This window comes from Vanessa atalanta, chromosome 9 (genome assembly GCF_905147765.1).
Source record: "Vanessa atalanta chromosome 9, ilVanAtal1.2, whole genome shotgun sequence".
Lineage (NCBI taxonomy): Eukaryota > Metazoa > Arthropoda > Insecta > Lepidoptera > Nymphalidae > Vanessa > Vanessa atalanta.
The window spans coordinates 2,896,243-2,919,818 of NC_061879.1; the positions used below are offsets into that span (position 1 = coordinate 2,896,243).

The 23,576-nt window shown below is 32.8% G+C and overlaps 1 protein-coding gene across 1 annotated transcript; it reads left to right on the plus strand.

Annotated features, from left to right (window-relative positions):
* The first annotated feature begins 1,644 nt into the window (after positions 1-1,644).
* LOC125066346 (protein phosphatase 1 regulatory subunit 14B) lies at positions 1,645-21,873 on the plus strand. Its single transcript, XM_047674396.1, has 6 exons — positions 1,645-1,885; positions 16,099-16,275; positions 18,448-18,573; positions 18,683-18,778; positions 20,700-20,741; positions 21,553-21,873. Exons 2-6 carry the CDS (start codon positions 16,126-16,128, stop codon positions 21,592-21,594), a joined length of 456 nt encoding a protein of 151 aa, XP_047530352.1. The 5' UTR covers positions 1,645-1,885; positions 16,099-16,125; the 3' UTR covers positions 21,595-21,873.
* The last annotated feature ends 1,703 nt before the right edge of the window (positions 21,874-23,576 follow it).

The following is a 23,576-nucleotide window of genomic DNA, read 5'->3' on the forward strand; positions in this document are numbered from 1 at the left end:
TTTATGATGAATATATCTTTATTTATAATACAACACTGTTACATTTAAATACTTATTCCCACTTAAATTTTACTTCCAAAATTCCGATAACAGTTTCGTCGACGATTAAAACGCAATTTTTTCGCAAATCCATGGTGAACATCATAGATAAATCAAGCTCTCGACCAATGATATCGCGGGATGTCAAATGTTATTTATTTGGCTTTTTTCCTGTTATGGTTGGTAATTGGAATAGAGTATATGTATATCCGTTATTTTACATGTATGTAAAAAATATTTTTTATAAAGGTGCCTGTATGAAATAAATTTGTGCTAAGGTGGTTAAGAATTATTAAATGTTGCTTTCCTTCAATCATCAAATTTGCCTGAACATTCCAATTAATCTTTCTGTCATACGACAATTTTCAGGACATTTAAATACGATCATAGAGGTGATAAATATGGGAAATACGCAACGCGTTTATGTATTATATGATAATGCGATAATGCGGTAGTCTAGGTCTTTTTTGGCCTCTTCGCACGTGTAACAGATACATTTAAATATTTATTCATCCATAATTATCGCTGTTTAAATTTCGTCACGATATTGTTGAAAGTTATAGTTATATATATTTCCAATATATTTGGGACCCGAAGATATAACAGAAACAAAATACTTTACAGCTAACGAGTGTGATTAAATAGTAAATAATAATAATTTATCTGTGAACTTATAACAACATAATGTGTTTCCATTTAAATCTATTTACAACACTTATACATTTTGGATAATTTCCGTTTCAATTTATTCGGGGCCCTATGATATCCCGTGGCCCTATGCGCCTGTTTTGTTACTTAGCATAACTAGATATAAATATATCAAAGATGTAAATACATGAGACGATTGAAAAACTTTTTTAATGTTGAACTAGAATCATTGTTGTTTTTAAAATAAATGAACAATTACTGACTGCAACAATTACTGCAAGCTTCTGATAACCTTGTACAATCTCAGTTTATCTTTTAAATTAATAACATGATAACGTGTTAGCTACTTATGCATATATGACGATATGAGGAACTTCAATTTTGTTTATCGCTACGACATTAAAGACTAAAAAACACAGGATCATCCGAAAATTAGATATAAGTATAAAAAACAAAATGCTAAGAAAATATTTTTTTACTTAATAATAAATTATGAATAATTTATTCTAATTTTAAGGAGACAATGTGTTTTTTTTAATTTTAGGTGACTTTTCATTTAATTAAAAGGAAATAGATAATATACCTACTTATCAGCTCATCAAATATCCTTATCTATTAGTTAGGTATATAGAATGTAATTTTTTCCTAATAAACAATTTTACTACAATTCTCTTTTAGTTTGCGTAGATAATTAGGTTCTTAATATTTATAGCATATCATAAAACATCGTGTATTTATTTTAATGACAGAATCAATACTGTCTAACATCCATTCGTCCAATAACCCCAGCATAGTTTAGATGAATATGAACTCAGACAACATGCAGACATTTTATGAAGCCTGATGCGCCATTCCTCTAGTCAACCACCACCCGGGCACTCACCTGCGAGCGTGGGGTGCCCGGGCCGGCTGCTGTCCATCGGGCCAGCCCCCGACTCGACATTAGTGCGCGTTCATGATGCGCGGATCGCCGCCTACGTCCCGCACTCCGCGTCAACCGTCGTAAACTCGTTGTGCGCCAGTCTTAATCCGCGCGTTGCTCGTTACGTACGTAATACGAAGTGATTGTATTGTATCAAGTATGCTAACTGTGTACGGAGGAATTCTACTAGTTTTGAATTAGTATCCGGAGGAGCGAAGCCGGTCTGTCAAGAGACTATAGTGTTCCTGAGGGACCCTCACTTCCGACACGATCTCGGTATGATTTGAATTTTCAGTGCCTTATTCTTCTCTTCTGATTCTTCGCGTGACGTAGATTCATTTAACGGTCCCGTCTTCGCTACCGACCATTGGCTGCGAGAGCTTTGGCTACAAAATACATAATTAATACAATAGTTATAAGTTATATTCGGAACAAATGAATTATTTTTAATATAAAACTTACACAAAAAAAAGAAAAAGAATCGTGGATTACGTATACTTAATTTATTTAACAATTGATTATATTTTTTTATCACGGGACGTAGGTACAGCTTATCTTATTAACGGTAATTTGACACGGCTAGCCTAATTACTGATACAACAGAGCCGGCTGCTTGTGTTTGTGATTTCTTTAAAGAAACTAAGTAATTAAATAATGATTGATGTGATGATAAACCCCTGTGAATATGCAATTATGAATATTATTCGGACGCTAATGACCTAGACCTATTCTTATTGTGCTATTTATTTAGCCATCACTACACCAGATAACAACACAGTTAGTATGTTATTATAAACAAAAAGTCATTTCGTTAAATAAACATTTGAAACCCATCTCACGATTGACCGAAGAACTCGTCACAAAATAATAATTTCCCAAGAAGACAAAACTTAGTTCAGAGAACGGAAACGTGCAAGACCTCATAATTAATACATATAAAATGTATTCTAATTCTTGTATATCCTACAACTCTAATAAATGTAAATTATATTAAAATATTGAGTAAAGTTATCTTATCTAGTGGTTCGATATTTATCTAAACATCGCAATAGACATAACGCAAGCTATTTGGTGTTTATATTGCAGATCAGTGATTCGGTCAAATTTAAAAAGAAAAAAAAATCTGAAAAAAAGTATAATTCAAGCGTTAGATATTAGGTAAACGAGTGAACTCAGTATTTATCGATGGTAGTACTCATAGTAATGTTGGCATAACCTTTTATTTATCCACAAACACACACGATTAGAATTTAGATAATTTTAGTGGTCAAAGCATTAATTATTCTGCATATAGTCTATTGTCATATAGGCATGATAAGAATTTATAATAATAAACATTGTTTATTATATATCAACATCATAATATTTATCTAATTATAGATTAAACAGAATGTCCTCTTAATATATGGACCTAAATTAAATACTCAACAATTAAAAATATGTTTTTTTTTTGTTAATGTTATTAATTCACAATATTATAATATCCACAATATAATCTTAACAAAGTAGAGTAATAAGAACACATAGGGCTTCGGCTAGCGCAGACGTAGTCACGCGCCACATATGTACAATACCTACACAGAGTCAGAGCCATTTTCATAATATGATATAGCATAATAATTACAGGAATACTTGCAACGATGAGCCAGCGAACCAGATTACAGTGACTTTATTAACTCGACCATCGTTAGGTTTGTTTCATTGAAACAATATTTTTTTATTGAATAATAAAAAAAACAGTTATCTGTTTTTAATACTCGTCAAAGCAGTAAGTCATGAAATTTGCTATAAAACCCTCAACATTATTTATATAAGAGGAAACGCCGAAATATATATTTTTTTTAATACATAAAATACTAAGAAATTTGTCGATGAAGCGGTCTTACTATTTAGAATTTTGATATAGATGCGTGATGCTGTAGTCGCGTCTCTATTTCGGGATATGACGCGTATCCGTTAATTATATTATAACCAACGCGTTCTAGCGCCGATGTATCGCTAGTGTGGAGCAACGCTGTTAAAGTATGCTTGGTCGGTGCTGCCGAAGATTACAGTCATCGGTCCGGTTCCGTCGTCAGGGATATGGACGCAGGACATAAACATCTTCATGACCTTTGTTGACCTCTTCTCAAATCTTACACAGGAAATTCACGTTGACTCATTATCGTTTTTAGTGAAAGTTTGTCTATCGGCCGAACTAAATTATCAAATGATGTTAATGTTGGTAGCAAAACTTCGTTCGAGCTAATTTTTTATAATTTATTTATTGTACTTTGCGTGGACTAATTAATTTGTTAATCTATGAGAAATATAATTGACAATGGTGAAGTTTCAGATTATTTAAGTTTTATATTTGTATTAGTTTGGCTTACGGCTCTAGTCGTTAGACTGAGTTTAGAAAAATATTTTTATACCTTGTTTGTTTTTGAACAAAGTATAATTACACGGCTTATCGCTAGTAGGCGTTCCTCTTATACCATACGGTGTTTTTCCTTTAATTACGCATACCTAATTTATCGTATCAATTATAAAAATATACCGATTTAAATATAAATTTAAATCGGTATATTTTTAAAGGAAACACCTACGCTTTTGTCGATGACGTTATATTTAATATCAAGAGAAACCGGAATTTAGTCATGTTAAAACTAGCATTATTTCGACGTCTGGTTGTATGGGAAGGTATATATTTATATAATTTGGTAGTAATAAAACTAAGAAATGAGTTCTAATTTAAAAACAGTACAACATGCATGTATTAAAGAGGAATGTAAGGTGTTCAGTGCAAGTTGCGAGCACTCATGTGTTGTGTTGGGTTCGCGCGACGCGCTCCGCCGCGCTTTGTACGCTGCGGTACACTCGGGTACAATTGCACAATGCTTTACATCTTTAAAAAATACTACTTCACTTTTTACTCAACATCGTCTATGTTGAGTCGTCTTTATCTTACGTTACATAGCCATCCTTGAACTGTTCTACGAAGAAGTAAACTCTTAATACATTAATAACATACATTAATAACAATTAGAGGCTGCTTATACTTGAAGTAAACTTAACGAAGCGATATTCAGTCATCGAACTAAAAACCTTGTAGTTAATTTACTTTGCGTAATGTATATTTTTCGTCGATATATCTAAAGCTAATGCTCTTAGATCATTTGGCCATTATTTTTTCTTTTATTGGGTTTAATTACTAGTCGTCCTTCGACACTTAGACGTTTCGTAGTAGATGTCTGATATTTATAACCAACATACAGTAGAACTCTTGAGTAACATTTTTACATAAACAAACCCATATCGTATGATATAATAATCATCATCATGACAGATCTGTACAAATTACCATTATAATGAATTACATTATAAGGTGCCGTCGCAGACTCGCGGCGCGGACGGCGCGGCGTGGCGGCGCGGTCGATAGCCACGCCGCGCCACTCTTGTTCGCTACTCTGAGGCAGGTCGTGAAGCGTGATCTCTTAGTTCGACTGCTAGGTACTTTATTTATATCTGACTGTAATTAAACGTTATTTATATTATTTCCGGTTTCAATTTCTGAATTATATTATTTTAAATTTATGTAGATACTGTTATAAGATTAAGATTAGGTTATAACAGCTAAGTTTGTATTGATAACTCGGTTTTTACGATTGACAGTTATTTCACTAAGATAAGTAATTTTATTTATAATCGCTCAATGATCATGCTCGCAATGCGTAACGCATTTTGTACATATTAAAACAACATATTCTTATAATATATGTACGTATGTAACCAATGTAATAATAATAGCTCAACGTTTTATAACCTTAAATATCTCCTGTTGCTAGTGATCAGCTTTATAAAACTCAAGTAGAGTTCATCGCCCTTTACACGGGAATACTGTCGATAACTCAATAGATATGACTTACTCTGATCCCAACTGAATTTTAAAACGCTGTGAAACTAATAACTACAAAGATTTTTTTAATAATGTGTAATTGCGTTATTTTAGTTTAAATATGATGACAATAATTTTCTCCTACCTGGCCACGGTAGCTATTCTCAACGTAGACTAATGCCGGCTCGACACGATCGTCCAACCCTCCACGTGTAGAGAGCTGGTTGTGAATGTTTGACGATGTTGGATCGTGGTGACACACGTCAGTGCTAAGGATCTATCGTGAGTTTTGACAGATTGGAGTCATGTTGGACAGTTGGACAATTGTGTGGAGCCAGCATGACAAACTACACAGGGCGTATAGTGCACGATTGTATGCGCAGACACAGGTGCAGCCTACGTGCCTTCGACAAGACAACAATTCCACGTTATCAAACAGATATCAGTCAGAACAGAATAGCTGACGTGCTTTCATCAGTGGAACGTAACGCTGCTATCTTATATTGTTTCGTTGTTATATTGTTTTATTGCCATTATTACACCCATTGTAAAGAGTCTGCAAATGATTACTAAAGCGTGTACATTAAACTAGTAAATAATTTATAACAGATATGTTAATTAATCTTATCTTTGTATATGTAAACTGTATTTCATCGTCGTCACTAATTATGTAACTAATATTGAGTTCACACGGTATAACATTGCACGTTTTTTTGCACTATAAATATTATCTTATATTAGTTGTAGGAGTGCGTATGTTGTGTACAGAACCATTCGATATCAACAGACTAAATAAACTAACACATTCGGTACGCAGTCTCGCGTAATCTATGGAAATTGACAATTGTCTGACGATTGTTCGTGCCTGAAACAAATTGACATATACCGTATAAATATGTAACAACCCCTTTATCTAAATAAAATCAGATGCAATTAATATTGGGCAATGTATTAGAGTATACTTAGCCTTATTCTCACGCTGCCTGATATAATTTCTTCCTGCACTCTGATCATCTCCAAAAAAACTGTTAATTGACAGTTTCGTCATAACATGCTCATAACAATATTCTATATATAATATCCTAGGATAGTATTATATAAAATATATTATATATATTTTGATAGAATCAGCGACAGTTGTTTTATAAACAAGAGAGGTGAAAGTAAACTTAGAATACCAAGTTTCCCACGCAAATTCAACACGTCCTACTTGGGACAATGTATTCCTTTCTATAATAAGATTTCGCAGACTATTCATAAATTGAAATCTTATTAAAAATATTACATAGCTTAAAACAAAGTCCCTCTATATCTCCTATCTGTCTGTCCGAACGCGATTAACTCAAAAACCACCGAAAGTTTTTTCGTACAGTTTCAAACAATGGACGAAATTATTAATGGTTTAAGTGAATTTTGTATTTTTTTAAGGTTTTATTAACATTGGTTGAAATACGACGATTGTAAAAGATGTCAGAAAAATCATGCCGATTTGGAGCAGTACTGGCGTGCTCTACGTGAAAAATAGAGTTATATGTATTACGATGCAAACGTTTTATGTAAACCCTTATTTTAACGATCGAGGCCGCGACGTGTAGCTACTTAATGTACAAAATTATATTTTTATGTGGATGATAAAAGGAGTTTGTATTTGCATTTTTTTTGTACAAGACATAATATACAAATTATAAAAAAAACAGCAATATTTCAAAAATAGTCAATATCATTTTTAATTTTTCGACAAGAATAACAATCATATTTAATGATTTATGATAATTTTATTAATCAGCACCCAAATTTTAAAAATAACAATATCGCATACAAAACTACAAAAACTTTATTGTATACATCTATCTCATAACCGAATACAATTTGTTTATCGTAACGCAAACGCAAAATGTAACACGTGGACGTGGACTATCGCGTTGTTGAGTTCTATATCCAAACAGTTATTTTTAGGTACAAGAGGCAATCGTGCCTCCCGTGTGAAAGCGGTGCTGGTTGTGAGTATAAAAAATATTAACGCGTTCTACTGCGTATATCTGACAGAGTAAAACCTTCAATAGTTTTACATTCAAACATTATATCGTATACTAAGTGTCCGTCCCGACTTATGTACGGGTAAAATTTATTTCAAGTTCCCCCTTGCACTTCTCCATTGAATTTGAAATTCCCTTTCTTGGACGGCTACGTCGCAAAAGAAGTAACTATGCTGAATTCAGGTAAATTGGATCTACAGTTTCGGAGATCTTGTAACGAATAAGTTAGTGGTATTTAAATATATATTATATATAGTTAGTAAAAACACATGTTTGAGGTTAATAGACTTCGACCTGAAAGTTGTCACATATATTTTTTTTATAGGAGTGTAGCGAGTTACAACAAATATAGATATTAATCAACTTTGTTGTAACTCGCCTCTTCATTATCTTACTTAACCTGTACAGTCACTATTGGCAGGACGTCTGCGGCCTTTGCCAGTTTACTATAGAAACTGTGCTTTCCAATATGTCCTTGAATCTTACTGTCATCGACTGTTGTTGACATTTACTGTCACTCGTAAATGACGCAATTTATTGTAAACTACATTGATGACGTACAATATAAAATATTAGCGATCCGTTCCCATTTCACACGGGTTCAATTTATTAATTAAGATAATAACATGATATTAATATAATTTATACCCCATTGGACTCCAGAATAATGTATCTTTCTACGAGTGATTTTTTTTTACGATTGGATTGTTCCGAAGATTTCCCCAAAAAAACAAAAAGTAATTTTAATAATTGTAGACAAGATAGTTACTATATAGAACATATCTTTATATTTATTTTTAAACTAACTGCTATCGAAACGAAGCGTCTATTTGTTAATACGTCAAAAGAGCTGTCACTTTTATTTTACTAATTATTGACGTACTAGCTGTTATCCGATCGTTTAAAATTTTTTTTGGAAATAGTTATTTATAATAATTATTATTATTATAAATGGAAGCCATATTCTTTTTAATTTGAATATATTTATACAACATATAAGATAATAAAATAATAATTAATAGTGAAAATAATAAAATTAATAACAGGAACACAAAATTAAAACTGATTCCGCCTCACTGTCACTCGTTAAAAAAAAAACTCGCTCAATAATTGAGTGTACAGGCAGACTCTACAGATTTAAATAGTAGTATAGATATAGATATATAGTCTATCATTTGCGCAATCATATGTTTTTACTGTATACCAATTTCTATTAAGATCGGTTCAACCGTTCAAACAAAGCAAATTGTTAATTACAACACACTACCGGGATTTAGCATTCGTTTTTAAATTTGTAAATGCTTATGTTGTTTCAATATGACGTTTCATGTGCACCATTTGCCTTTTGTGTTATAAAATTTACAAACCGAATTCAGGAAGTTGCCAGAATTTCAATCACGTGCCTTGTAAAGTACATCAAGTTCCTCTGCACCTGGTCTCTCCCCCGCCATGTCCGATTGCCATCCCATGGGACTATGTAAACGAGGGTGCACACCTGTGCTTGAACTCTATCGCACAAATACCTAGTCTTTGAGATTGGTTACCGTAGCCGAAAGTCAATAAGGAGGGATATTAATATATTCCAATATTTACTGACTACCAGTCTCGGCTTCGCATGTGGACAAGGGGTCTACATAAATCGTATAATATAGTAATACATTTAAGTCAATTCGTTTACATGGCGTACGCCAGTACAGCTCCCAGAAGGCACGATTTATCCGACATCTTCAACTATCACCCTAATATTTTAGCCAATTAACTTAGAACTCTTTGAATTATACACTTTAACCTTCCTCAGGAATCACTGCATTCGTTGAAAAATTTATGAAAATCTGTTGATTAATTTTGGAATTTATCGCGTACAGACAAAGACTCGACGGGGCATCTCTTTTTACTTGAGTTTGGAGTGTAAACTCAAACTACTACCACTACCACCGGTTCGGAAAAGGAAACACCCTGACCTGAGAAGAACCGGCGAAAGAAACTCAGCGGGTCTAAAGATCTAAAGACCTGTTTTTGAACCTATTTCATTAAAATCCACTATACATATTGAGTGCAATATTATCATCGCTTTATATTCATGTAGTAAAGAGTTTCGTAGAACGCAATAAATTGAGTATTGAGAAAAGAAATATCATTTCCAACCCAATGACTAAGAACTTAAGCGTTTTTTAATTAGTTTGATTGATCGAAGTTCAAGACGAACTCCAATCAATCAAACCAATTACAAAATAAAAAAAATTAAATAAAGAAGTCTTATTTTATTTTAATGTGATCTTATATTTCCAATACATTAAATTCCAATGGAATAAATGTATGTAAAGTAATAAATATTATGTACTCAAGAGGTTAATAGCCTACGGCTGACTTCGGTTCTTAAACTCTGTCTAGTCAAATATTACATCGAAGTTTAGTCACCTTAGGGTCGGCTGCAGTGCGAGTAAATACCTTTGTTCTGAATAAAGGCACTTGTCACCCTACACTTTGCTTTCATCGTTTTCATCTCACTGCGCAGTTAAGCTTCTCGCTGTTACCCAATTGTCATATCTATAGCGCTAGTTTACAAAGTTTGTGGCACAACTTGTAAAGACGCCTTTAAAAGATTGCGATTAAATCTTATCTCAACTTTTGTTACATTATGTTTATAACTAAGCCTCCGTCGTTTTTTAATTAACTAATGATTATAACGTTACTCTGTCGTACTAATAATATTATTCCTTAAATAAGTTTATTTATTTTTAATTTTGTTTAAACCACTAAGAGATTAGGTTCTAAATACACACATAATATAAAGGCATATATCTAGAGGCAGTTATATCATGCATCAAAAACGAAGTAAACAGTATTATTATAAAAACTAAATTAAAAGAAAAAATATCTTAAACATTTAGAAAATACTTCACATTTAACTAATACTATTAAATTGAATAAGATAAACAAAAATTACCTTAACTTACCGCCTAATATGTTCACTTGAAGAGTCAAGCTATTTTAATAATTTATTTTTAAATATTCTTATTTGATCTGCAAACACGTAGATTGATTAATTTTTAAGTGTCTGTAGAGTCTGTTTTAATATATTATTAAGTTTAATCTGCAAGGTTGTCTGGCAGAGATTGCTACTTAGCTAATAGATCTTTAATAGTTTTTTGCTATTTAAACTGTATTCATATCTTAATACTAGTATCTTTGTGGTATACAAATTAATAATATATTATAAGAATTTGTTAAATTTGTATTGATTTGATTCAGTTTAGTTAATTTAATATTATTTAATTTGTATCTTTATAATTTTATTCTATTTATTATTATTATGTAACAATATGGGTACTAATTATTGCCTGAAATTATTATCTTCATTCATCCATCCATTCATTCGTTCATTCATTCATTGCTTCTGAAAATAGTGCATTAAGCATAATGATGAGCAATTTACGCTCGTTTCAGTACATTTTATTATGGATTCTGTATGAGACGGCGTATAAAGCTGCCCTAGCAACTAGCATACCCTTTGCCCTTGCCTTCAAGTAGTACTTGTGGATCCTCGCTTTACTTCGGCCGTAGTTTAGGCGACATGCTGCAATGCCTCGCCCGTTTAAACGTAATATTTTATAAGGTACAGTCCGAAACAAACGCGCGTTATCTCGTTGCATTTTAGATGCAAGTCAGCGATTGAAGCTTGACAATATACTGACGCGTCTAGAAGAGGTCGACCGTTGAGGCTAGTGGAGACTAGGGACTAATTCCAATGAGTGGTTTGATTGTAGAGTGTAACGGGGGGAGGGGCTGGACGAGTACGGGGTCACGGTTCGTAGGAAGCACGCTCGGCTGTGTGCGATAGTTATCGTACATCCACTTTACCAGCGTCCGAGAGGGTTAATGATTGCTAAGCCTTTGTTTCTCATTACGATAACAATATGTTCTTCCGCTACTCAGCCAGCGTTTTATAGGTATTAGATAAGAATATATTTGAATATTTACATGTGGAATGTGTCATTTATCTTAGTAGTGATATTATATGGTGTACGAGTTTATTGCGTAAGAGGTCAGACGTTCTTACCTCTTACCTGCCATTACTGGTGGGCATCTAAGTGTCTTAAAAAAAACTAAACTACATTCCCGGGCTCACAGTTGCCCGTGCCTTTTTCACTTTTTAGTTTTAGTTAGGTGTGGCGGTTTTTTCTTATTTACTAAACATCAGCAGATCTACGCTGGAGTTGGAGCTCGTCGTTCTTCTTGAAAGACGATTTTTTTTAATGTTATGTATTATTCTACATACATTTCTAGGTTAAGATTATTCACTTTAATTATTATTGTCATTATTGATTTATTTCTTTGATTTATATATATTTACTTTCAACTGCAATCTAATGTGCTATGTGCTAGTCAGGGAACGCTACCAGTCTTGATATTTTATTTATTGAAAAAGTTACACCATCAACTAAACACTCAGCACTTAAAATAAATATCTGATGTGGTTAACATTCAAAGTGATACGTCTAGATATAAACAACATTGATATGATGTATATCATAGGCATTATATTTTTTACGTTACCTTTTAATTAAAATGCCTATCTCGTTGCTTTAGTGGGTAGCTTGTATGTACGCAGATCATAAGATCCCAGATTCGAATCCATACATGCATACTTTATTATTATTTTAACTTATAATAAAGAATTAACTTATATAAATATGTATGTATAAATTATATATGTATCTCTATATACAGATATAATTATATTCTGTTTAGAATACTTCAAACATCTTTTATATTATATAAATATACAATAATACGAGTGCGATTGTCATCTAGGTCTGCCTGCGCACGCGTATCGAGGTGGATTGTAACAAGAATTTCATAACATTGCCATCGGTCAACAACCTAATATATTTAATAGGGATGGGATAAATATTGATTTTTTTTTCGGTATTCGGCTGCTAACAATTTTATTTTTTACCGGTAAAATGTCCATCATGTTTTATCGAACGTATTTTCACTGACAAAATATTATATGTCCACTTTGGCTGGTTTTTTATACTAAGCATAACGTAATCGCATATTTACCAACGTACGTAATTTCACACACATTTAAATTTAGTCTTATTGAGAGCATACTGGGAAAACATATGAAAATACTCCTACTAAAAAAGTGAGAGTCGGACTCCCGCACGAAGCGTTCGTACCCATTATCTATAAAAACAGCAAAAAATCACGTTACTTGTATGGGTAATGGGAACCCTTAAATATTTATTTTATCCTTTTTTTTTGTATTTTTTCTCGCGGCGATAGAAATACTTCATCTGTGAAAATTACAGTATAACTATTACGGTAAATAAGGCACTGCCTGGTGACAGACGGACGGACAGCGGAGTCTTAGTAATAGGGTCCCGTTTTTCCATTTGGGTATGGAAGTCTAATAAAAATTATAAAATAACAGGCTGATGAGTGCAGAATCGAGGGAAGTGCTCGGTATTAGTTGCCTAAATTGTTTTTATCGATAAATAATAATCACCATCGGTTTTTACCTGAAATAAATTAAATAGTCATTAACTACATTAAAAAAGTCATTTTAAAAATTGTAATTTACTTTTAAATTATGCAATGTCATCGGTTCTTGAGTAATTACATTACGTTCGTAGCTACTATACAGTTGGTACAGGTCACGGTAACGTGGATGACACGAAAGCCACGAGGCACTTTCCTACTTACGCTGGTTGTATGATTATATGATTTTTGTTTTTTAACCCATTAGACCTTAGCCTAAGAATTATTTTACAAGGTTTACAGTAGAAAATATATATATCTAAGTTATTGAAAATAATGTATAAAATATATATATTCTATAAAATAATGATAATGGATTCTTCATCTATACCTGTGTATTATGTCCTATCGTATGCTAATACAAAACAAATTGTTGAGATGTACGCTGAAGTGCTGCCAAGCATAGACATACATCCAAAAGGACACGGTGAGCAGAATTGAATCCTCGGTCCTCACCCAGTCCCGAGGGTTAAAATTTAGGTCGTCGACGCTTGCTGTGGCAGCTATCCCAGAGTCAAATAAAATAATTCTCTTACTAACTGAGCTACTCGTGGCATAGCGGAGCACGGGCAACGAATGCGTATGTTAAAAGATTGCCTATATCCAATGGATGTTGGGCGGCCATTGCAGGTATTTTGGCGAGTAAAATATAAGACATTAGCTGAACCTGCGGCTTTACCCGTTCGAAATTTATAAAACTACTTATGGCCTATAAACCATCACCCCCAATTTTAAAGAGGAGTGAATTAATTGTATCCTAGGTCCTTCTCCGGCACTCAAACTATCTCCATATACCAAATATCACCTAAATCGTTTCAGACGTTTAAGCTTAAACAGACAGAGGAACAATCGAATTTATAATATTAGTATAGATTATCTATTTAGTCCTCGCAATAGCACAATTCGGATGTAACTAAAGTCGTAAACCTTTCAAGCTGGAGGGAATATATTGATATGTGGTAGTGCTTTGTGCAAGCCCATCTGGGTAGGTACCACCCACTCATCAGATATTCTACTGCCAAACAGCAGTACTCAGTATTGTTGTGTTCCGGTTTGAAGGGTGAGTGTGCCCGTGTAACTACAGGCACATGGGACATATCATCTTAATTCCCAAGGTTAGTAGTGCATTGGTGATGTAAGAAATGGTTAATATTTCTCACACCGTCATTGTCTATGGTTGGTGGTGACCACTCAGGTGGTCCATTTGCTTGTCCGCCTACTTATATCATTAAAAAAAAGTGTATTTGTATCTATAACCTTCCGCTTAAAACCATATTTAGCTTTAAATTTTTTACAGTTGTAAACTGTCTTTTTGAAACAGAAAATCTTACGTTAATTTTTTTATAGCAAATGAAGATGGTTTCATTTTTTAAAACACTTGTACGATACTCATGTTGTTGAGAGCTGGTACGAGCTCAGTAAGTGGTCGTTAGTGTAGGCCGCTACGTAACGTGGAGCCGCATCCGCCGCGCTTGCACCACTCACTATTACATACAAACTTATAGTCGGGTAGATACGCTCGAAGAGAGCTCGTGGTAGCCCATGTTGCCATCGAAGTAATAACATATGTTTATTTTCATCTCTACAGATTCTTAGATTACATTAAGATTTTTTGATAAAGGAATATAGTGTTATAACTTAGACGGCTGATTGTCTTTCTAAAATAAAGTTTAGAAATTTTCCTATTTTTATAATTAACAGTTTAAATATATATATATTTTTTAATCTAATATTTTTTTTGGTCAGAGGCCATCGCCACCATTAATTTAAACACAATATATGTATATGCCGCATTTTTTTTTTAATTTATCCTTTCTTTTAATACTAGAATTGTAATAAACGAAAATAAAACATTAGTATCTGAGTAATATGATTCAGTAGCAAGCATGAAATAAGCCATTATATGATTTCTACTGGACCTCCTTATTCTTTTTTTTATTCTATTATTATTGCAAAACCTTAAAAAATGGTACCGAAATATTTGTTCAACCAAGAATTTGATATTGGTCTTTTACTCTCTTTAAAAGTCAAGATTGCACCAAATATGTTACAAATATTCCTATTTACCCCTCCTTGTAAACTTATCACTTGTGTTATGAGTGTGGACGACAATAGCCCATAGGGTCAAGACCCAGCTACTTTTTATATCGCTAGGCGGCCCGTAAACCCTTGCGCTATTGAAGCTTAACTTACTTAACGTACCTTTGAATATTTCGTCAATATTTGTGTAAGAGTTAAGACTGATGAATAAAATGGCATCATACATAAATTGAAATGAATACAACAATTTAATATAGTTAAAGTTTTTGCAAAGTATGGTTGATTTCCATAAAACTTCGTTTTATTTACAAATTGAAATATCTGGCATCCGGCCCAATCCTGAATATTAAACTATCCGACTGCGTTCTGACTAAGAATATACACATTTACATACATATTGTTGCATGATATATGATAATTATATGGTGCTTCCACAGGGATCAAACATTGAGCCTTTCTTTTTCCTAATGTGTATAAATGATGCAACTTGACTTATAGGAAAGCCAATTCTTATTACTCGTAAGAAGTGGCACGTGCAACTAATTTAAAAATTAATTATTTATTATTATTGCTAATATAATGTCGTGTGCCTATATATTATTATTATTTAATAAAAATGCATTACATTTTATGCATACTATTTAAATTGTAAGTTCAAAAAATCGTTATGAAATTCTCTAGACTTTATACTATATATAAGGTTAAATTTAAAAGTTAGACTTTAAGTTATATATACGCTTATATATGCTTTAAGATACGAAATTGACACCGGTGAAGGTATAGGTAGAAGGTATAGTGATAAAGGTAAAATAAATAATTCAATATCTCTAAAATTATAGTAGTATATTTTTTATTATAGTAAAACGAAATGCTGTTTATCAAAGTAGTTTGGTTTAGAATGATGTTTATTTTACGATTGAATGAGATAAAATAATTAGATAAATATTAATACTAATTATAAGTTTAGTAATATATATACAACGTTTCAGAGCCGCAACAGCGGCGGCGGCAGCGGCATGGAGTGCGGCGTTGCGGCGGCGACGGGCGCGTTCCCGGCGCGGGCGCACCCCCCACACCCGCCTCACGCCGCGCACCCGGCGCTCTCGCCCACCGAGCGCTCGCCTGCTAAAGCCGGACTACACGTCAACTTTAGTGATAAGGGCGAGGTATTCTATATTTATCATTTCCTATAAGCATTACTTAAAGTTATCAGAGTCACGTACTTAAATACTTTTATTTCAACAGTTCGTAAATTCCAAACTTTAGAAAATAGTACCTTCATAGTCGTTATATGTAGTTGATACGTGTTCTGTATACAGTACTTTAAATATATATTATTTTCAATAATGCTATGGGACACATTAACCTTAACAAGTACACTTTTGTAATAAAACAAAAGAAGTAATATATAGTTTTTTGCGTACAATGCAACAATAGTTTTGAATTCAACCTGTTTTAAAGTTATAGATCCGTCTCGATAAAATAAAAATAATAAAGTCATTAAATTACAAATCAAAACTGAAAAGCAATTAATTATGACATATATTTATTGTTTGTGATTAATTAGTCTGATCAAAGGATAAATAAAAGTATCGGTTTTTTGCATTTTTCTTGTGAAGTAGGTAGTTTTATCGTTAAAATAAATTGGACAAAATTAATTTAGATCATGTAATTATCTACCATGAATGTTCATATACTTTTCCTATCAAGAACCACAATATTTAATATATCACCATTTGAAACATCGAAATTGATGAAAAGCACGCCTGCGTCCGTGTAATGTAAACAGAATATATGGAAAAAGAGGACTGATATAATATGGGTAACCTGAAACTTACACGTAGGAGATCTTAGAAAAAAAACGTGGGAAATATTATTTAAAAAAAAAAAAACATCCATTTGACCAATTAATAAAAATCCTAAAATCTGGTAAGAGGCGCAGACAATAATAAGCCAAATGTAGATTATATACCCTGACTTGGGTAGCAAAATTTAGGGGGGATGCAGAATTTGGTTGGGGTCTCTCTTTTTTTAATAGTTGTTCCAATAGTGTCCCACGAAGAAGTCATAAACGAATTTAAACCATATCTAGAAAAAAATCATACCTTAATTCTTCACATTATTCTACTTTTGAATTTTATAAGTAGTAGAGGGCGGCATCTACTATAAGCCTAGGATGGCAAGATATTAATTCTGCCCCTGGGCGTCATTGCGACCATGTAGCAACTTATACGATGACACGAAATGTTATTGGTGATCTATTTACTCAAGGTTCGAATATATTCTGACAGTGGAATATTGGCGCAGATTTCCAGCACCAGAGAGACTAAGCGATATGTTTGCCTGTCTTTACAAAGTAAACGACTGCCGTGTAAAGAGTCACTTCTACTGCTTCCATTGAAGTGAAATAAGTAGATACTCGTATTTCTTACGAGTACTTTAAGGCGTTTTTCTCGCTGTAATCGGTGTAGATAATTGCTTTCTGCTCCTTTGGAGGCTTAAAGTCGTTTTTTGTAGAAAAAAATTTCAACAAATTCTTCTTCCATATTTTATTTAATTCGTAGATAAAGTCATTTAAATGTTCTTTTATTTAGAAACATCGTACTCATTCTCTCTCTCTCTCTGTTATTTGAATAAATTGCATATATTCAAATAACAGATTATATAATTATAACATTTCTATTTTGTCTTTTTGGTTCAATTCAGAAAAAAAAAACAATAATGAAAACTGTGCAAATATGTATTTTTTTTAAGCAAAAATTATTTGGAACAATTACAGCAAAAAGTTTATAAGCAGAAAGCCTTAGGCCATACATACTAATATATCTTTTGAAATTTGTACAACTTGAAGTAAATTTCCATAACACGTTGAATTTTGAAAACAATACGATTGTTTTCATAATTCAATTTCTGTTGAAACGATCGCTCTTTTATTTGTCCCTTTAATTCAGATGCAAAGCGACATTTGTAATCTATATATCCCTTGAAAAACGATCGGCACACGTATCCACAATATTTAATTCAATGTTGAGTGAAACTTTCGAAAACATTATGTCGTCTCTAGATAAATTATTCTGATAACTTTAAAAATACATGGTAATAAGTGGTTGAATATCATAGCAACAAAACAAAGTTCAAAAAAGTAATGTTTTATAAATAAAAGATAAGATGATTATCATAAAAAGGACGATAAATGTTGTAAAAATGTGAGAACCCAATACAAAAATCATGCGACAAACTAATATTTATATTATAACTCGTTTGTATAAATGTTAAAATATTAGTAGCAGTCGTCGCTATAAGTAAATTTCTGTATTAACATTTCTTTTTGTTTTCAGGTAAAAGAGAGGCGTGAAAAATTCCTAACAGCCAAATACGGTAGCCACCAGATGGCGCTGATCCGCAAACGTCTTGCCGTCGAGATGTGGCTGTATGATGAGCTGCAAAAGCTCTATGAAACCCCGGTCAGTGTTTTCAGTATTATTCTATTTATTTATTTTCTACTAAACATTTAGTGTTCAAAGGTTAATTCATAATAGTACTTAATCATTTAATATGGCCTTTTTCTCTCAGGAGACGACGCCAGCTGGGGCCTCGCAGGAGGTAGAGGTGGACATCGACGAACTGCTGGATATGGACAGTGATGATCTGCGCCGGCGGCACCTCACGGTAATTAAGTAACTTCCTATATCTATATGATATTGCGCAACGTATTCAAGTCACGAGCATAACGTAAGACCATTACCAATAATCGCACGTTACGTTTTATGCGAGTCCCTACGGTGCCTTAGAAAAAAAATACTTGTACAAACTTAGAACTATCACACATACTCTTAATACTCCATATACGTATTTATTATTATGATGACATCCGACAGAAATCTAAACATTAAAAATATACATACAGTAAAATGAAATGTATAAGGGGACAGGGCCCCAAATCAAGTAAAACTTATAACTAAAAAACCCATGTTTCTTAGCCTCATTTCCCCGGATTCCAAATAAAAAAGAATTGCCTTACAGCACATGTTAGGTGTAATAAATATATTAAGATACTCTATATACACACGTTTCAGAATAATATGCGAGACTTGCTTCGTTTTTGATCGATACCCTTAGAAGTAGGTTACAATCGACTTCCTAGATTTGTTTACATAGTAACTAAAGTTACATACACGTGAAGGTAATATAATATAGTGTTCATTGACACTACTTTTATCAATATAATACCTACATTAAAAACCTCAAAACATTTGTTTTATCTCATAACAATTACTATTATCACAAAATAGTTATTTTGTTTATTGATTATCAGTTATTAACATTTTGTTCTACAAGATTATACCTACATGTATCAATGACGTCATTAATACCTCATTCTTCGTACTCTTTTTATAATTTCGGACGTGGCACATTCTTCGATGTCTGATAAATATTGACGAGGTCATAGTACAAAAGATGGTTTTACCTTGTAATAGTTGCAGGATTGGGAAAACGCCTGCGTTTTTTCGTTTTATTATTTAATTTGACTATATTTCGGAAGAGGAACAATCAAAAATGTTTCCAGCGGTGAAGCAATTGTTTGGGGCGATAGCTTCTTCAGCTGATGTGAAAAGAGTGTTTTCCACCGTTGAAATTGTTCACAGCACATTAAGAAACCGACTGGGACATTTTTTATGCAAATATTATAATAATGATATCGATTTCTTAGATTTAAACGATCCTAGTTAGTAACTTAATAATATTTTTTTATGTTGATTTCTGTGAAAGTAAAATAGAAATTAAACATTTTTTTATTAAATCGTTGATTTTTATTGAAAACATCATTTGATTTAAATCAAAATAATTTATTCATGACAACCCTGATTAGTTGCCACAAATAGGATCAACGTAGCTCACAAAATAATCAATGAATTGAAAACAATGAGAACTAGCCCGCATTGCGATAAAACCCGTGTTGTTTTATTTTGGCATTTCTGTAATGGTATTATTTTGTACGAGCATGTGTGTACACGCTCCTACGATTTCAAATAAGCGCTTTAAAATATTCGAGCGTTAAAACAAATGATGCAGATTTTAAATGTGAAAATAAAAATGAAGGACCAAAAAATCATTGATTTGAAAGTGTGGTCATATACTAGTGCCTGGGTAGAACAACTAACAAACGTTGGAAATTTATAATGTTTAATAATGGTCTTATTAAAAAATATATTTTTTATCTATAGAAACGATAAACTTTCATATAATACAAATAATTGTTGAAAACGATAAATTTTTGGGCATTGACCCAGAAGAGCTAAACTTTGTTTTTTCACAAACAAGGTTTCTTTAATAAGACTTCAGTAGCTTCATAAATATTTGGATATTTTAAAAATGGCTTCATATCAGCAGATTTATAAATACTTTATTAGCCTATTATGACATACTTGCCTACATTATATTATATATGTATATCCTTAAGTGTAATGTTTGTTATTTATTATAAAAAGAAATAGAAAAATATATACATAATTTTAAAAATATCGTCTTTCTGTTCCACTTTACGCCACTATTTGACTATTTTTTTTAAATTATTTAAATCTCTTTTCAGACGTTATTAGCAGATGCGAAGAAACCACAAAAAGATGTTCATGTAAGTAAATTGCAACTTATAGACAATTAAAATATTCGTATCGTTAATTGATAGAATTTTTATACTTATCTATATATGTTTATTTCATATCGCAAAAGGTTTAATTATATCAAGAATTTATTAGAAAAATATAATGATTCATATTACAAAAATGCAAACATCACGAATCCGATGGTCATAGGTGGACAACTATCATAACTTCAGCTGTTAATGTTCAAAGGTAAAATCATAGTTATTAAAAAATTAGATTAGCCTAGAGAGCGAAGTGATATTTGGATCTTAAAAGGCGGATGTGCGTCGTTGACTTTGCTTGATTAAACGGTACGGTGAATATGCCCCACGCAGACCTCGCGCCCTTGTGCCCTGTGTTTGCGGAGAAAAGTGTCACATCTCGTCACAGACGTATTTACCAAGCGACAAAGAGGGCAAAAGCAAATACTATGAAGGAATTATAAAATAAGCCGAAACGATTCGTTTATATTAATCATTATTTAATAAAGGTACCATTGTCATTAAAAATACTTCTGTGAAATGGAAGATAGAGATAAAAAGGCAACAATTACGAAAAAAGAGTACTTTTCTTATTTATTTCTAAATGTTGAAAAAAATATTGAAACGAAGAGAAAATGCTGTAATTACTTTGTACTGGCAACGGTTACCGAAAGCAGTTTTCATGGAAGATGAATTTCTCAGGAGAGAATGCCTGTCCCCAGCTGTCAGACATGACCCCTTAGATATAGATTCAAAAGTCACCAAACAAAAAAAAAAATAGAACACAAATATGTAATACATATATATTTATCGTTTTCAGAAATTCATCAACGAGCTGTTAGAAAAGGCTAAAACTCTTTAAGTGTAAGCGGAACCAAATCTCAGAAGACGAAGAGGAGACGCGTCGACTGCGACGGTGTAGTGCAATGTTGTGTTGTGAGCGCCTGAGCCGCGAGCGCGTGCTTGTAGCGCGTGTAGCCTTGTACTTGTACATACCGTAGCGTACGCGCCGCCCCGCGGTAGCCGCTAGTCGCATTAGGAATAAGGACCGTAGATATAATTAATTAGGTCGACATGACATCGGTGTCTCGCATATTTCAAATACAGTTTTGCTTTTAACTTACAAGGATAGGCGGCAAATTGAAATGCAATCAACATATCATCGTTTTATGAAAACATTCAGAGCTCGGACGCGGTGCTCGCAGTCCGATGTTTTATCTTAATCGTGCAATTTTTAAAACTTGTAGATAATAAACCAATCGATGTATGTTTTAATTAGATTAAAATAAATATAATAAAAATAAATATTGATGCTGTTTCGTTCAGAAATCGGCCTAATTCATATACAATTTTTATTAGTACTGAAATATTTAAGTACATATACCTATTGGGATACTCTGCCCAAGGTATTAGTCCTTACAGAAAATTCTTATCGATAAATGTTTACCTATTTATTTTAATAATAATATAAATTTTGTTTTGCCAAGGAGTCGATGTGATGATTTTTGCATAGTATGTTAATTTTATTAAAATATGAGTGATTATAAAGTAGACGAAACGTAAATCTTAAGTGTATATGTAGTTACTTATTATATTTGCTCACAATATTGATCCTAATAGGTATACGAGCAATAAATATTCTAAGAAATCAGTATCGATTTATTCAAAAAAATAATTATGTATAATTTTTGACCTGGTAACAAAATATACAATTCAATTTTTTTTTTTCGACGATTCGCTGTTGAATCTGTGCCCGTTAAGTTACTCGATTATTAGACAATATTGCAGTAAGGAACTAAGCCACGTTTAACTTAATGTATACTCATAAGATTAGTATCGTTTGCGACTTAGAAACTAGTCTAGATATTACTGTCAAGTGATGATAGACGTTTGTAATAAAGCAATTTATTAAAAAAAAAATGGTTTTATTTCAACTCGAAGACTTTTTGCGTTAACGTAAATGCTGTATTTAAGGGGGTTGTGCAAGCCCGTCTGAGATGTCACCAGCCTATTTAATCGTTTGTTCCAATTTGAAGGGTGAGTGGGCCAGTGTAACTACAGACACAAGGGACTTCTGCACTAAGGTTGGTGGTGCAATGGGGATGTAAGGGAAGGTTTATATTCCTTACAGGTCCAATATCTATGGGCTGGATGTTGATTACTTAGCATCAAGTGGGTTATTTGCCAGTCTTTACCAATATAATACCTTTCTGGACTGAACACTTTCTTCTAATCTAAGATCGCTAGTTCAAACCGGGCACGCTCCATTAAGTTTTCATGTGCTTATTATGCTCAGCGATAAAGGAAAACGTCGCGTTTTTACGAGTCGAATGTAATTCGACATTCCTCGCGTCGTCGTCCCTGACAGAGACAGCTCCGCAACACACGCGGTTAGAAAAGTTAGACAACTGGTGATACCTCTCGATACTTTAGTTGCTCTCGTAGTATTATGTCTCACGCTACGCTACAGAAATTGAAAATATTTTCATACAACAAAAACTGTCTCTCCGGTCTATTTATAATCTTGTTGCTCAAGACTCTCTTCGAGCTGTTTTTAATAAACTGAGTAAACTTACAGTTGCTTAAAAATATGTTTACAACAATGTTATGTAAATTCACAATAATATAGTTCTTTTTGAAAAAAAAAAACGATAACATTCATTGTATAGGCACGAGAAGAAAAGGTAAACTAATAACACTTAGTTTTCGTCTTCGCAAAGTTAAAACATCCTTCATGGGGCGCGGTATTCGTTTCTATAAGATTTCACAGGCCTATTAAAAACTTACAAGATCATGTTAAAAAACCCTTCATTAATAAGGAATAATACTTAATACAAGATTAAA

Bases quoted from the DNA above. Each gene is read 5' to 3' on its own strand.
- LOC125066346 (XM_047674396.1), top strand. From the start codon at position 16,126: ATGGAGTGCGGCGTTGCGGCGGCGACGGGCGCGTTCCCGGCGCGGGCG. The intron at 16,276-18,447 runs GTATTCTATATT...TTTTGTTTTCAG, and splicing joins ACTTTAGTGATAAGGGCGAG to GTAAAAGAGAGGCGTGAAAA. The intron at 18,779-20,699 runs GTAATTAAGTAA...ATCTCTTTTCAG, and splicing joins TGCGCCGGCGGCACCTCACG to ACGTTATTAGCAGATGCGAA.